This window comes from Bidens hawaiensis, unplaced genomic scaffold, assembly GCF_021521415.1.
Source record: "Bidens hawaiensis isolate Kalapana, Puna unplaced genomic scaffold, B.hawaiensis_p1.1 tig00024489_1, whole genome shotgun sequence".
Lineage (NCBI taxonomy): Eukaryota > Viridiplantae > Streptophyta > Magnoliopsida > Asterales > Asteraceae > Bidens > Bidens hawaiensis.
In genome coordinates, this window is record NW_027493874.1 from 66,195 (window position 1) to 81,213 (window position 15,019).

General features: G+C 34.0%; 1 protein-coding gene and 2 pseudogenes across 1 annotated transcript; 1 reads left to right on the forward strand and 2 right to left on the reverse strand.

Moving 5' to 3' along the window:
* Positions 1-286: 286 nt before the first annotated feature.
* On the reverse strand, positions 287-885 carry LOC143569468 (norbelladine synthase-like). The gene is made up of 2 exons (XM_077055364.1): positions 653-885; positions 287-564 (listed from the first exon to the last, which is right to left on the reverse strand). The coding sequence occupies exons 1-2, from the start codon at positions 831-833 to the stop codon at positions 287-289; spliced, it is 459 nt and encodes a 152-aa protein (XP_076911479.1). The 5' UTR covers positions 834-885.
* A 1,631-nt stretch (positions 886-2,516) lies between these two features.
* On the reverse strand, positions 2,517-4,275 carry LOC143569469 (alkane hydroxylase MAH1 pseudogene; annotated as a pseudogene).
* A 7,661-nt stretch (positions 4,276-11,936) lies between these two features.
* Positions 11,937-13,581, forward strand: LOC143569471 (alkane hydroxylase MAH1 pseudogene; annotated as a pseudogene).
* Positions 13,582-15,019: the final 1,438 nt, after the last annotated feature.

The following is a 15,019-nucleotide window of genomic DNA, read 5'->3' on the forward strand; positions in this document are numbered from 1 at the left end:
CACGCGCAGACACACATACTAGAGGGGTGCCCTTGCGATATGACGGAAAAAATACACCAACAAAGATAAATATGAAGTCTCAATATATATTTTAAAAGTTTATAACATAAAGCAAATATTACATCAAATGTAACAAAGTATCATACATCTTTCATTCTTATTATTTATGCCATTGTTTGCAAGATTGATGCAAAAACTCTTCAAATTAAAATTACAAACGGTGACCCCTTATTGGAAATACAAATGACCAGTAATTGAGACCAAAATTAGATGCATAAATCCTATACTAGTTACTTTCAATGTAGCCATTAGCAAATTCAAACATGTTCATAATCAGCTTGATGGTATCAATATTTGTGATGACTTCTTCATCTGCCTCAAACTCAAATGTAACTCTAAGGATGAACGAGTCATTTTTCTGATGTTCCAAAAACTCGGATCTAATACGATAATAAGTAAATCCGAGTTCAAGATACCCTCCTTCAATTATCTCAACTTCTTTAACCCTCTTTTCATGATCAACCTTAGTAAATCTTTCCTTATATGCAGGTACCATCAACACATCTAATGTTTTCAAATAAAAAAAGAAATAAAACATGTTAAAAAAATTTCTAGAGACATGCGAAAGTTAAAACGAAAAGTGATTAATTACCAGAAAGAGGCGTAACTTTGATGACAGTGTCTACACCACCGTCTCCTTCCAAGATGTCGATGCCAAAAAGATGACCAAGTTCTGATCGGATGATCATTGCGAGCTTTAACGTGCTATAAACGTCCCAAGCTTTGCTTATCGTCGTCTTCACTTCCATTTCCTTTGATACTTTCGAGAACATTTTCAAGTGCGATATAAACTATTTTGTTTTCTGACTTATTTGCTAGTGATAAAACTTGAATGATGCATGCTTGTGTCGGTATGGATATATTTATACACCCATCTTTTGAGTTCTGTTGTTAATTAACTAATTAATCTTTTTAGCCGGCCATTTTGGAACAGCCATATTTCTTCAGTCTTCACTATTATTTTCTTCTTTTGTTTGTTGACTTATTACACGTGCTTTTTGTAGGTACTAAATTTCAATTCTGTTTCTTTTGAAATTATTATATTAAGTTTACTAGAGCATTCTATTGATTAGAAGAATACGTCCAAAGTAAATAACTTATATTTTATAAGCATACTTAAATATACTCAATTATTAGAAAATACTGCTAGCATTTATAAGAGAAAGGTTTTCTTAATTTTGTCCTAATGAAAAAATCATTTTAAATATATGTTTAATTTTATCCAAGTTTTAATTATTATTATTTTCGACGTATACTTGCGCACATGATCAATCGTTTTTTTAGTACGTATTTAGGCAGAATATCGAATCATGAGTATAATAATCATTCGGACTTGCATGTTTCCCTGACAGCCTTGAACATGTGTTTCGAATTTGGAAAATGTTTACCAAGACAAAACTGATCCTAATGGCAGAGTGGATTGTGTTTCATGCGGGTTTCAAGTGGTTACACAAACACAAACCGTTTCATTGAAGAGTATAAAACGTTTCTCATAAGCTTTGGTTATAAATTTGATTAGATTATGTGAGACGTTAAACAGGATAAATTTTTTGGTATAATTAGTTTTTTAAAGAAACGGGTTTGAGAATGATTATTGGTTCAAAACCAGACATAATAACCCGAGAAACAAAAGTTATGGAATGTTTATATGTATATAAAAAATGGATGTAACCAAGTACTATAGTCTATATAAATTGTTTTGGAAGCTAACCAAGTATTGAACAATCGGTTTTAAGAACAAGAAAGTTATATCAATCAATGAGATTTAATCGTTTAATATACAACAAATGTTGTACTTTTGGGGAAATATAAAATATGATGGAAATACTGTTTTGAAATCAATAAAAAAACTCAGAAGCCATCGGCATATAAGTTATTATAGCCACCTTTTGTCTCGAACGTCTTTTGCATGACAAACTTGAACGTGGAAACACCCATTCCGAAGGGATTATTATTATTATTATTATTGTTATAATTATTATTATTATTATTCTTTTTTGGGTTTCAGAAGATTGAATAAAATATATGGCTCTAGGATATAAACAAGTTGATCTGGTCAAACTCAAGGATTTGAGTCTTCAGATTGACTTTATCTTTTGGGTTTTCTTTTTAGCGAATACATAAAAATCAAAATAACTTTATGCCTATTACAACGCGCGGTTGTGAGTAGCTAGTTTTACATATATCAAAGAACTTTATGCCTATCACAGTGCGCAGTTGAAGCTTAAAGATGGCTGATTATATGGTTGCTCTCTATGACGGTAACATTAGCACAAATTAATAATTCATTCATATATATAAACGTCTTACATTACTCATTCCCATAACATTAGAGGTTCAGGACATTATAACTTTTTCTATTACAAGAATACTTATATACTACTTCCACGCGTTTATATTCTAGCTCGATGTTCCTTAGCATCTTATTACGAAATATCATTGTGCTCATAAGCACAAAATAGAACAACATAAACTCAAAATTATAGATCTTTAACTCGTATTCTTGTTCAGTTAACTTCGATTCGTTTAGTTAATCTCACCTTGAGACCATGCTTCATATGTAGTATAATAGCATTCGTCGGGACAACGTGATGACCTTCCACTAGATCTATGTGATAATGATATATGATTGCAGTTGCCACCATCTTCACTTGAGACAAAGCCATCTCCTTACCCACACAAGTCCTCGGACCAGCACCAAATGCCACAAACTTGTAAGATGGCTCGTGTTTGATTCCTCCTTGTTTAGTAACCAACCTTTCGGGCTTAAACTCCATGCAGTCGTCACCCCATATCGATTTCATCCGTCCCATGGTATATAAAGGTTGAACAATTTTGGTGTTTTTGTTAACTTTGTGGCCACTTGGAAGGTTATCGGGTTCTAGTGGAACTTTAAGATTAAATGGAACCGGAGGAAAAAGCCTTAAAGATTCACATAAAGCACCATGAAGGTAAACCATATTACCTAGCTCTTTGACATTCCATATCTTGCCCCCTTTGACATCCAAATGTTTGTGAATCTCTTCAAGAATCTTATGTTCAACTATTGGGGCTTTTGTAAGATTATAAAAGAACCAAGAAAGCGCGCTGCTGATGGTATCTTTTCCCGCAACTATCAGATCTAATAAGATGTCTCTTAGAAATTGTGTAGGATTGCCAGAAGTGCCATTTTGGGCTTCCATTTCTCTCATGAGAGCTATGATTAATATGAACTTTTCATCTTGGTGTTCGCGGTTCATGTTATTGTGCTCGTTTTGTTTTTGTGCGACGCATTTGTATATGAATTGATCAAGGATTATCCGTGCTTCACTAAACTTCTTCTCCTTCCCTATTCCAAGAAATTCTTGCAGTTTCCAAAGGCATGGAGGCGTAAGGTGCCGATACAAGAGAGCTTCTTCGACATCCAACAAGGCCTTCTGACACACGATATGAGGAAAATCTACTGACAAACTTCCAGGGTCATCATCGAATAGCACGGTGCATATGCTGTCAAATGTGAATCTCTGGAATATATCCTGCAAATCCATTTGTGCTCCATGTCAGCAAATGGAGTCTAGCACGGGTAGAAGCCCCTTTTCGACTTTGTTCCAGAGGATTGTTTTCAACATATTCTGAAATCCCGCTTGTTTGAGTACAGACATGGTGATCTTACGGTTGATCACCCATAACTCACCTTCTGACTTGAGGATTCCATCTCCTAGAACATCAAAGATCTTACGAAACGCGTCACCTTTTGGGTAGTTTCTGAAGTTTTTGCTAAGAATGTAGTTGATGTCTAAAGGATTTGTGGTAAAGAGCATGTCCATATGAGCAAAGAAAGGGCCTCTCCACATGAATGTACCACATGTGTGCATTGCAACTTCGATCATGTGGTCATGAAGCCGGTGGAGATTGGGAAGGATCCCCGGTATCATGCCAAGAACAGGCCAATTTATAGGGGCCATAGTAGTTTGTTTTTGAGATTTGTATATACACATTACAAACAACAAGAGAATGAAAACTAAATAGAGAATGGTTGTGTATTCAAGGGAATCCATGGACATAAAGGTTTAAGAGAAGGAGAGTGTATGTTTGATAGTATCATTGTAATACGCTTGAAGCTCCTTTATGTAGGCGCTTCTTTAAGGGAAGAAAATCAAAAGGAAGTTAGCATAATAAAGTAATTTGTATTAAGTGTTTATAATTACAAATTTGTATTAAGCATATTGGATAGATGATGTGCGAATAAAGTGTCTAATAATCTATAAATAAATCCATGTTTTAGCTTTTAATACTATGTGAAAGATGTTACTTTGACCATTCTTATCTGTAGTGAATTAGCTTGGTATGTTTCATTGCGAGTTACATGAGTTAAACCTATCGTATCTAACCTGGTTGTGACCGCTTGTTTCTTGTATTACGATTTCATATGTTGTATTTTCATGGTTCTTATTTAATGCAACATGTTTAAATTTCCATTTAGTACAACAAATAACATTTACATCGTAAATACATACGTAAACTACGATCGAAAATTATGTACGTAAATGAGTAACTAACATGTGTATAGTTGAAGACTATTGCAATGCAAATTTCAAAGTTGTAGCATTTGTAGACAAGTACTCTAATATGTTAATGTCAAATTAATAATTTTAGCTCTTTCATATATATCATTTAAAACAGTTTTCCATTTTTACTAATACCTATTGCTCTATAATGACCATAACTTTTCATGAATTTTCATTTCATTATTATGTGGGGAGTCTCTTGTCATTAATACCAAATTTATTGTGGTTGATAAGTCAGTTGATAGTTACCTAAGTAGTGTCAATCATTAAACGGTTGCAAAAGTCCAGTCCCAACCAAGTTCATGATCAGTCTTGTCTAACCATAGTTTAAAACTGAAGTGTGGTAATGAATTAAGATTTAATCTAGGATGTCGGTCCTAAACCAGTCCTATATGAACATGCTTCTTAGGGTGGTGCTCAACCGCGTCTCAGGACCAATCTCAAAGATAATTACTCGACGACGTGCATATGTTGTCATAGGAAATTCCCATTTTGGGTAAGAGTAGTGCTTACGTTCTCATTAGACTGGAATACTTGGATTAGTATAATTTGCAGTAATCTTTGTTTGCTGCATGTTGCTAATGAGTTTTAACAAAATTGCAGCCTAAAAGATGGTATATGAAGTTATGAGGTTCATTCGTTAATCTTTGATCTCAAATTTATTGTTTTAACGTGCATGCAAAACATAGTACCCCTTTTAATTTGGTGACTTATGATTATGCACTTCGATTACCCAATGTGAGTTATGATTGCTTTCTTGTTAATATATTAGTATTTAATAAATTTAAAAAACGGTTTAGTGAAGACTAGTGGTTATCTGAGTACTAGCACCTTCAGAGCCTGACCAAACAACATTAGTGGTATTCATATCTATGGTTTCGGTTTCAAAGTGTAGCCTAATGATCTCAAGGTGGAGTTGTTCCCTAAAGATAAGCGTTCAAGTCACTTAATGGAAAAGAATGGTGTAATAATTTGTTGTTCAAAAAAGACATCGTAGTTACTTTAAAGAAGTTTTAGGGGATTGGATGGAGTCAAATTTTACGAATCTGACTTGAATTCTAAGATGTTTTCATACTACCTCGGTCTTAAAAGTCAATTTTCACAAAAGTCAGTTGTACATACTAAATGTAGAGAAGACTGATATAAGTGACATGGCGAGTATCCTTCCGTGCAACCTCGATAAGTTTTTATTTATCTACCTTGGTTTACGTATCAGTGCTAATGTGGGTTTAGCAATAAATTGGATGTCGATCGTCAAAAGATTTGTAAGTTAGCTACATGGAAAGCGAGGGTGGGTAATCTTGATAATAGCAGTTTTGGGTATTTTTACGCTCTTATTGATTTTCATTCCTTGGGGCCACGTACAAGTGTTAAAATGTTGACCAAATTGAAGAAACACTAAGTGACCCCGGCAGACTACGGATAATCTGGGGGTTAAATAGATGTTTCCCACGAGGGTTAGGTCCGGCAAGATGGTTATTCTTCTGATGACCTGCAAAACAGACACCGTGAGCTCGTCACTGAGAAGGGGGGGTACCTCCTTGTGATCACTCTCCGGCGTGAGAATCAGACTAGATTGCTCTTGAATATAAGTGTATATTAAGAGAAATAGCTAGAGAGAAGATGATGATACCGTTCCAAGGTGTTGGAGTATTTATAGCCAAAGGTAGGTGTCCAAGAAGGTACTCGTTGAGTTGATTAACCTTGCTTGCAGGGCCGTCTTTGAGGCATGGCAGGGTAGTCGACGGCCACAGGCCCGACACCCCGCTAGCCACGAAATTTTTTTTTTCAAAAAAAATTATATGTATTTATAATTAAATTGTTTAAACCCAATAAAATGTTTCTTTTGCTTACCCAAAAAAAGGTTTGCCTTTGGCTCAAAATTTTTTTCGTCTTTTCAACGCCGGCCCTGCTTGCTTGAATGGCTCAATTGATTTAATGCTGCTGAGATTTGTTGATCTACCTTGATAGCATATTTTGTAGAAATCATTTTCATTCAGAGTATAGTTTACACTGAAATATGTAGAGAGTAAACGCTCACGCTACACTATTAGCCAATTTTGGATAACAAAACTAAGTCGTTTAAAAACAACATTTATAGATCTTAGGGTCATTACATTATTATTCATGACCCGTGAACATGACTAAGTAACTACACCCCTCAAGCGCAAGAGAACCAAAAGTACCAAATGCAAATGGTATAAACACGTGATGGTTGTCAAGACACGTTTTCTCATGCATGTTTGGCCAATTTGCATGAAGCAACTTTTAGCGCAGTTTGACCCACAGTGCCCCAAGCCCACAAGAGAGGAAACTAGCCCCTATCAGATCTACACACACATGTTTAATTCCCTTATTCTATCCATCCAAGACCAAAATGTCAGCTGATCTAGTTGTTGATCTTCCTTCCAACGAATCAGTCAAGAAATTCATAGGTGTTTATTTTCTAACAGAAATCTCAGCGTGTTTGAATATATGTATATCCAATTCAATCGTGTTGATTGCTTGGGAATTTCTTTAATTTCACTAGTCGAAGTTGAATCTTCGAATGACTTTATACTTCTCCTCTATTCATATATCCCCAAATGTATATATCCCATTTTCATCACACGGCCCTATTTTAATCTCCCAGCCATTTTTGCAATATTATTTGCCATGTTGACCAACTATATGCAAGTCCACGTGTAGTGGTGGATTCAGGAATTTTAGTTAGTGGGTGCCAAAATAATGTTGTACTAGAACATGCCAAGTCAAACTAAAACGGGTCAGGAAAAAATACATTAAATAAACTACATATAAAATTGTAAGCAATAAATTTCATTAAACATAATTAAACAAAATATTTATTACAACTGATCTATTCGTAATTTCATCTTTTGAAAATGGTATATTACAACTTTATTTGTAGACCTTGCAAGTGTTTACTTTTCAACAAATACAAATTACAGAGCATTCAATCTTTCGTACTGTCACACACTATCAATGTATATACCTGAGATGTTAAAAAGAAGGAACCTGTTCGTATCACACTCCCGTAAAGTTGCATATTGCAAAATTTTCAATTGATGAAATGGTTAGACAATTAAACAATCTTGATTAATTATTATTTGTTTTAAACAAAAATAAACTTAGACTTAGAAAGTTGAGCTCAAAAAGTTGATAGTGAGAAAAAAAAAAGAAAATTATGGATATTAGAAGCTTTTAAATGAAACTACAAATTTAAAGGATTGTGTGTACTTTCTCTGGCCAAACATCCACACTCCTATCCACGTGAACAAGTGGACTTCCTAAAATAGAAATTTGAAATTTTGAAGCAATGGTTTGAATGTTAATTGCTACTATTTATGACGTATGTGCCAATTGCTACTCATTTATTATACATTTATACCTGGTTCTTTGGCGCAAGTTCTTAACTGATCCCAATGGAGCTTTGAAGATAACCCCATAAATCCACATGGTCCAATCGGTCCCCATGCATGCATTCAACGAAGCCCGCTTGGAATTTTAATGCTATGATAAAATTATTCATGCACCGACCTAGTGATACATGTAGCTGACTACCATCTTCAGGTTTTGTAATTGTTGTATCTCGTACCTTGTGATACACTTAGTAATATACAAATTTAACGTTGTACTATACTACTAAACATATTAGTTGGCTCTAACTTCGGGATAATTACTTCTTTTGTTACTGCTAGAATAAGAAAGATTGTTGGAAAACGGTTGAAAACGATTTTCAAGCATTTGTTTTTCCAACGTAACTTTTTGTTGGAAAACTGTTAGAAACTGGATTTTACAACAATATTTCCTACGGATTCAGTTGTAGAAAAACATCTATTTTTCTAATAGTGTGTTTTTGGCAACAATAACATACTGATGATAGATCCGAACTCCATAAAAACACAATCAAACGACTAAAAATATACTTACATGTATACGTATCTTTATTAATTCCATCTTTGTCGAGATTTGCGAATACTCTGTAATCTTCCGTAGAACATATCTGTGTCAGCCATTGATTTGGTCTAATCAATAGTCTATGATGATAGTGGTATTAGTGTATAAACACGGAAAAAGTTGTGGAAGATTTTAATAACGAAAGAAAATCTGTTTAATATAATTTTAGTTTCCGTGATCTCCTTTCCAAATCTTCCGTAGAACATATCTGTGTCAGCCATTGATTTGGTCTAATCTCTTTACTAAGTCCAAGAAAATAGAAAAAAAAAACACAAAAACTATATATGTATGTAAATCAATTTTCAAAAAAAAGGAAAGAAAAACACCAAAAAACACAAAAACTAATTAAATATGTATGTGAATCAATTTTCACACGCAAACAAAACTAGGGACCCCAAAAAGATGTAATTGCCAAATTGCGTTCATGTGGAAAGTTATCTTTAAATAATTTATGGCAACATCATTCATTCATTTGTACAGCAAAGCCAAGATGTGATTTTCATTCTCTTGATTTAAGTATGGCATGCCATTCTAAAAGGTTAATGCGGCAAGTGATCTTGTGTGTGAATAGGGGTCTGGGTCCGTGCCCAGTTGATTATCGTTATATAATATTTTTTTGGTCTGCTTCGACCATTCCGGACGGGTTGAATTGTGTCAGTCATATATAAAGAAAAAAGGATAATTAAACAAAACATTGTATTAAAAAAGTATGAGAAACTTCATTATAAGTGCATAATTATTATACAATATATTTAGCTTTATTTATTACGGGTTTTCATTTTATGAAATCTAACCAAAACATTATCTAGTTTAACATTTATAAGCAAGTTTTCTGATTGAAACACATAACCCATCGTTTAAACTCTCATCATCTATCTAATTACGCAAATCGGACTTTACGTACTCCATCGCTGAAAAGAGAATTTCAACGCTTATGATTGAAACGGGTAATAATGATATGAGAGCTAACTTCTCAATTAACGAATAAACAAAATACCAATGCAAATAAAGTAAGTTAGCAAAATAATGTATAACCGAAACTTACCCTTTTTTTAGATTAAAACACTAAATCCGTTGAATTCACCTGACATATTACTGCCACCATTGTACTCCTCTATTTTTAATTAGCTTAAATGTAGATTAGGTTGAGAGTTTGAGACTTATGCTTAAGAATTGAGCATAGATTAATTGAATATTTGAGCTTAAACTTGTATTTAAATTGTTTCATATTAAACTCAAATTTAGTTGGTATATTATCTATATACTATATAATTATAGTTGTAAATATGTAAAAAAAAATTATTAGGGTTGGTCTTAAATTTCATGAGGGTGTTCTCAAAATTCCAACGGGGTTGTTGTGTCTTTCTCGAAATCACACAGTGGTTGGGTGTCAAAGTTATACATGGCTCGGTCGGGATTTTAACACATATACACTGGTAAAAAAAATTTCACAGTGATCGGCCGACCCCCTACCCAAATGACCATGCCCAAATCTAGCAGTAGCAGACCGAAACCCAAAAGTAGTATGTGACTCGATTATGTACTAGTAACATTTTTGATTTGACTGCATAAACGAATTGGATCCGGTGTATTACAGTATTTGCCTCTTGGGCTCTTAAATAGAGTTAAGAGGCCCAAGAAGAAGCTTACTCTCCAAAAAAGCACGAATATAATATAAGGTAGATATTCTATATTTGGTAAATTATTGTTTTACCTATGCATATATTTCACATGCAATGACTTAACACCAAAACCTAACGTGATCATTAACCTATAGGAAGAAATGCGTTACAAAATTGAAATGTAAAGGATGAATAGTGTTTTTTTTTCTAAAAAAATGATTGATGAAAACCACAATTTGGAATTAACGTAAAAAAATTTTCAATTTTTGTAATTTTATATAATTTACATATTATTCAGACCACATGCATCACGGTCACACTCTTGTAGACACTCGGTTCAAGAGATAGACCGCATGCCGTGCAATTCAGCCCATGAGGCATGTTCATGGCTTTCATCATGCTTCTTGTGGTGTTTAAAATTGTTCTTATTACACCTTTCAATCACAAAATTTTGTTGGGGTGTGTACGACGCTATGAGTATCCTCTTTATTCCGGTATGTAATACCAAGTTAATGAGTATATATTTAGCGTAGTGGAACACAGTTTTGTATATGACCAACAAGTTTTATTATACATAAAGTAGTAGAACCTATTTTATGTAAGTTGTATTAAACGAGATATATAGTCGTGTCCTTTTACTTTTTAATTTGACATGATAACCTTTTTATCTTTCACAAAACCTAACTATATTAAGTAATAACACATGTGCATTTTCTTATGGTAGTGAATGTTTAGCATAAAAACTTTGTCCATATCATAATTTCGAGCATTTCACACCGAACAAGTTTTGAGTATGTGTAACAAACTTTTTCCACCCCTCGATTGTGATCGAAGCTTCGCAGGGCTGATTTGTCATCTCAGACAAACCACACCCTTAGCACAAGATGGGTGTTCAAGAAATTCTTGTACTCCCTCCATCCCTCTAAGTGTCATGGTTTGAAAAACATAAATTTTAAAGTAGATTGAATGATTGTTTTTTTGCTTACCAAAAGACAATAATGCCCTTGAAAATTGAGTCCATCAATATTGTTTATTAATGCTAGTTGTGTGTGTTTAAGGGTAAACTTGTAAACTGGCGAATAAATTTTGAAAGTTGACATTTGTAATTGGACAAACAAAAAGAAAATATGAGTGCTTTTATTGGGACGGATGAAATACAACTTAATGGGTGTGACCCGGATTCGTAGGGCCAGTTTGCACCTTACAGTCAACATTTGGTTTTCTGTTTTTTTGACATGGAAACTATACCATTTGTATAATAGTTCCCCATATGCAATACGTTAATGAACAAGAAATTAGTTTCAAATCATATTATATCATAGTTTCCCTTTGTTATTTAAGGGCATTTTTCAACAGATTTTCACTATGCATGTGATCAGAACCTACTTATTCCGGATAATGCACATCAAATTAAACTCGAAACAACGAACAGAAACTCCTTGCTAATCACTTTTGCGTTTGGTTAACAAACTCTTTAAATCAGTGTTCAATTCAACGCAAGCAGCTTTACTTTTCTCGGTGTTTGGTTTGATTGTTTCATACCTAATATTAATTGTGCCATGTCGGTTTCTTATAAGATTATACCCTGTTGCTTAAATTGATCAATATGAGTCTTATGGGTGTGAAGTGAATTCATATGCCTAATTAAAATTTTAAGGGCCAAGAAACATTCTCCAAAACACAACACTAATGTCTTTTTCTCTTTCTATAAAGCATTAACACATCTCTTCTTCCCTCACATGTCTTTCCAATGGATTTTCTTGAATCTTTAGTCATTCTGTCTTTGATTTTAATTCCCATTCTGTTTTTAATACTTATCTATAAATCACAAACACATGGAACTGCTATACCTACAGATTGGCCGATTCTTGGTATGATACCAAGTGTCATTTTAAACACTCATCGAGTCCATGATTACGTCACAGACTATTTAACTGACAGTGGTGGAACATTCATGTGGAGAGGTCCTTGGTTTACCAACACGGACTTGCTCGTTACCACCAATCCCTTAGACATCCACCACATTCTAACCAGAAACTTTTGCAATTATCCCAAAGGTGATAATTTCCGTAAGATCTTCGATATCTTAGGAGACGGAATCTTCAATACTGACGGTGAGTTATGGGAGATCCACCGCAAGGTTACCATGAGTGTGTTCAAGCATGCTGAATTTCATAGTTTGGTGGACACAATAATGTGGAACAAGTTGGAAAAGGGGCTTCTACCGGTACTTGAGTCCATTTCTAGACAAGGCAAGGAAATGGATTTGCAAGAAATATTTCACAGGTTCACTTTTGATACTATATGCAAATTACTTTTAGATCATGACCCAGAAAGCTTGTCTCTTGATTTTCCTTACATCCCGTATTTAAAAGCCTTCTCGGATGCCGAAGAAGCTATCTTTTATAGGCATGTTACACCCTCATGCTTTTTGAAATTGCAACAAGTTCTTGGAGTGGGAAATGAGAAGAAGATAAGTGATGCATGGAAAACTATTGATCAATATGTATACAAGTGCTTAAACCAAAAATCAAATGAGTTTTACAACACGAAATGTCAATACGAAGAGGACAAGTTCTTGGTATTCACAGCTTTCATGAGACATTTCAAAGATCATGGTGTTTCTTTGGGAGATGCCACCAAATTTTTAAGAGACACCTTAGTTAATTTGATGGTTGCGGGAAAAGATAGCACTAGCAGTGTTTTATCATGGTTCTTTTATATCCTTGCACAAAACTCTAACGTCGAAGATAAGATTTTGGAAGAGATTCGAACACACCTTGATGTGAAATTACTTGATAGATGGAAAGCAAAAGAGCTAGGTAAAATGGTTTATCTTCATGGAGCTTTAAATGAATGCTTGAGGCTTTTCCCTCCACTTCCATTTAACCACAAAACTCCATTACAACCTGACATTCTTCCTAGTGGCCATCAGGTTGATCGTACTACGAAAATCATTCTATCTATTTATTCCAAGGGAAGAATGAAATCAATATGGGGTGAAGATTGCATGGAGTTCAAGCCCAAAAGGTGGATTACTAAACACGGAAGAATCAAACATGAACCATCTTATAAGTTCCCGGCGCTTAATGCTGGACCAAGAGCTTGTGTAGGTAAGGATATGTCTTTATCTCTATTAAAGATAGTGGCAACTATGGTCATTTACCATTATCATATTGAGCCGGTGCAAGGTCATCGAGTGCGTCCCGCGGATTCAATGGTACTTCAAATGAAGCATGGTCTCAAGGTGAGAGTAACTAAAAGAACTGCCTTCAACTAAGTTTGTCTCATATGTCTGTTATGATTTTATTTTGCTGTATTTTGGGATCTAGAACTTCAATTTTCAGAACAAATTAACACATTGTATGATTTGATATATTGATCATACATATCTTGGGATTATCTGCCTAAATATTTTGTCTTCTAACCTAGGTTTGCAAGAAAATTGTAAGTTTGGGGTTAAGCCTTTCTGTAATAATGTGTAAGATATATTTTATACCCCTTGATCACTTAGCTTAGTCAAGTGCATAATAGAAAATGATGCTAAACTTATAAATTCTAATCAAGATATCTTCATTGAAAGTACCTTGCTTTATATTCTTTAAACACTTACATATTAAACAAGTTCCTGATCCATAGAAAAAATAAGTTAAGATAGTAGTATGCCTGTTATTGTGTAGATTGATATCCTAGTTGTCAAGTTACGTAGCATTTAAGAAGTTCTGATGAATGGCAAATTGAAGATTGATATCCTAGTGGTCATGTGTGTAGATTGCCGTACGTGTACCTATTCTTGTGGTATCCTCTCGTGGTTGGTTATAAGTCCTTAATTTGTACCCACGGGCATGCGTATGCGCTATATACATAACACATGATGGTTGCGTATAACTTTTTCTTGGATTATTGGATTTAAATAATCTCACCTTTAATTAGTTGGTCAATAATCACTACTACAAAAACAGTTCCTTTGAAGCGGTTTTCTAATGTGTTAAAAGCGGTTCTGAACCGCTTTTTATGGTGTCGCTGTTATTCATACACAAACTCAGGTTTACAGCGGTGGTAATCTTTGAAGCGGTTCCCTTTTTAAATTAATATATATTAAAATGTTTGGATGTTTACAGCGGTTTCAGTAATTAATTAAAACCCAACAACATAAATATATATTATAATAATGAAATGAAAATCAAGCTTTATATTATTATAATATTGAAATGAAAATCAAGCTTTATATTTTATATTATGCTTTATAGCTAAAAGTATGCAGCTTTATACCAAAAATTATAAATCATTCAACAACATCAACATATAAATTATCTTTTAATCATCAATATTCCAAATTCTATAACAAAATACAAATTATTCAGAAGTAACAACAATATCAAAATACATAAAAATCATTTGGCCCTTACAAACAATCTATAAAAAAAAGTTTCAGCATTAATCTCATAATCAAATCATCGAGCTCCGTCAGTGTAGCCACTATCAAATCTTGCCAAATCTAAAAAAAATAAATAAATACAAGTTAGAATAACCCGAACAACCCAAAATAACCCGAACTAACCACAACCTTAAATATAAGAACCCGAACAAACCACAACCTTCATATTATGGATTTACCGGCACGAGTTGAGGCCATAGGGTAGAAAAGTAGTCCTTCAAGCCTCTATATCCAGTGTGTCCTGCATGTGTCGACGTGGTCTGTTTGTGCGTTTCTAATTTGTTTTGCTTTTTCATGTTTTTCGTATGCAGAAATCAACAAACAATAACTAATGTTACAAAGCAAAGCAATAAAAATAATAATAAACAATTAAGACTCGAGCTCGAAACAACTCG

Coding starts and splice junctions, on each gene's coding strand:
- LOC143569468 (XM_077055364.1), bottom strand. CDS start 833: ATGTTCTCGAAAGTATCAAAGGAAATGGAAGTGAAGACGACGATAAGC. Junction 565..652: donor CAAAGTTACGCCTCTTTCTG/GTAATTAATCAC, acceptor TGAAAACATTAG/ATGTGTTGATGGTACCTGCA.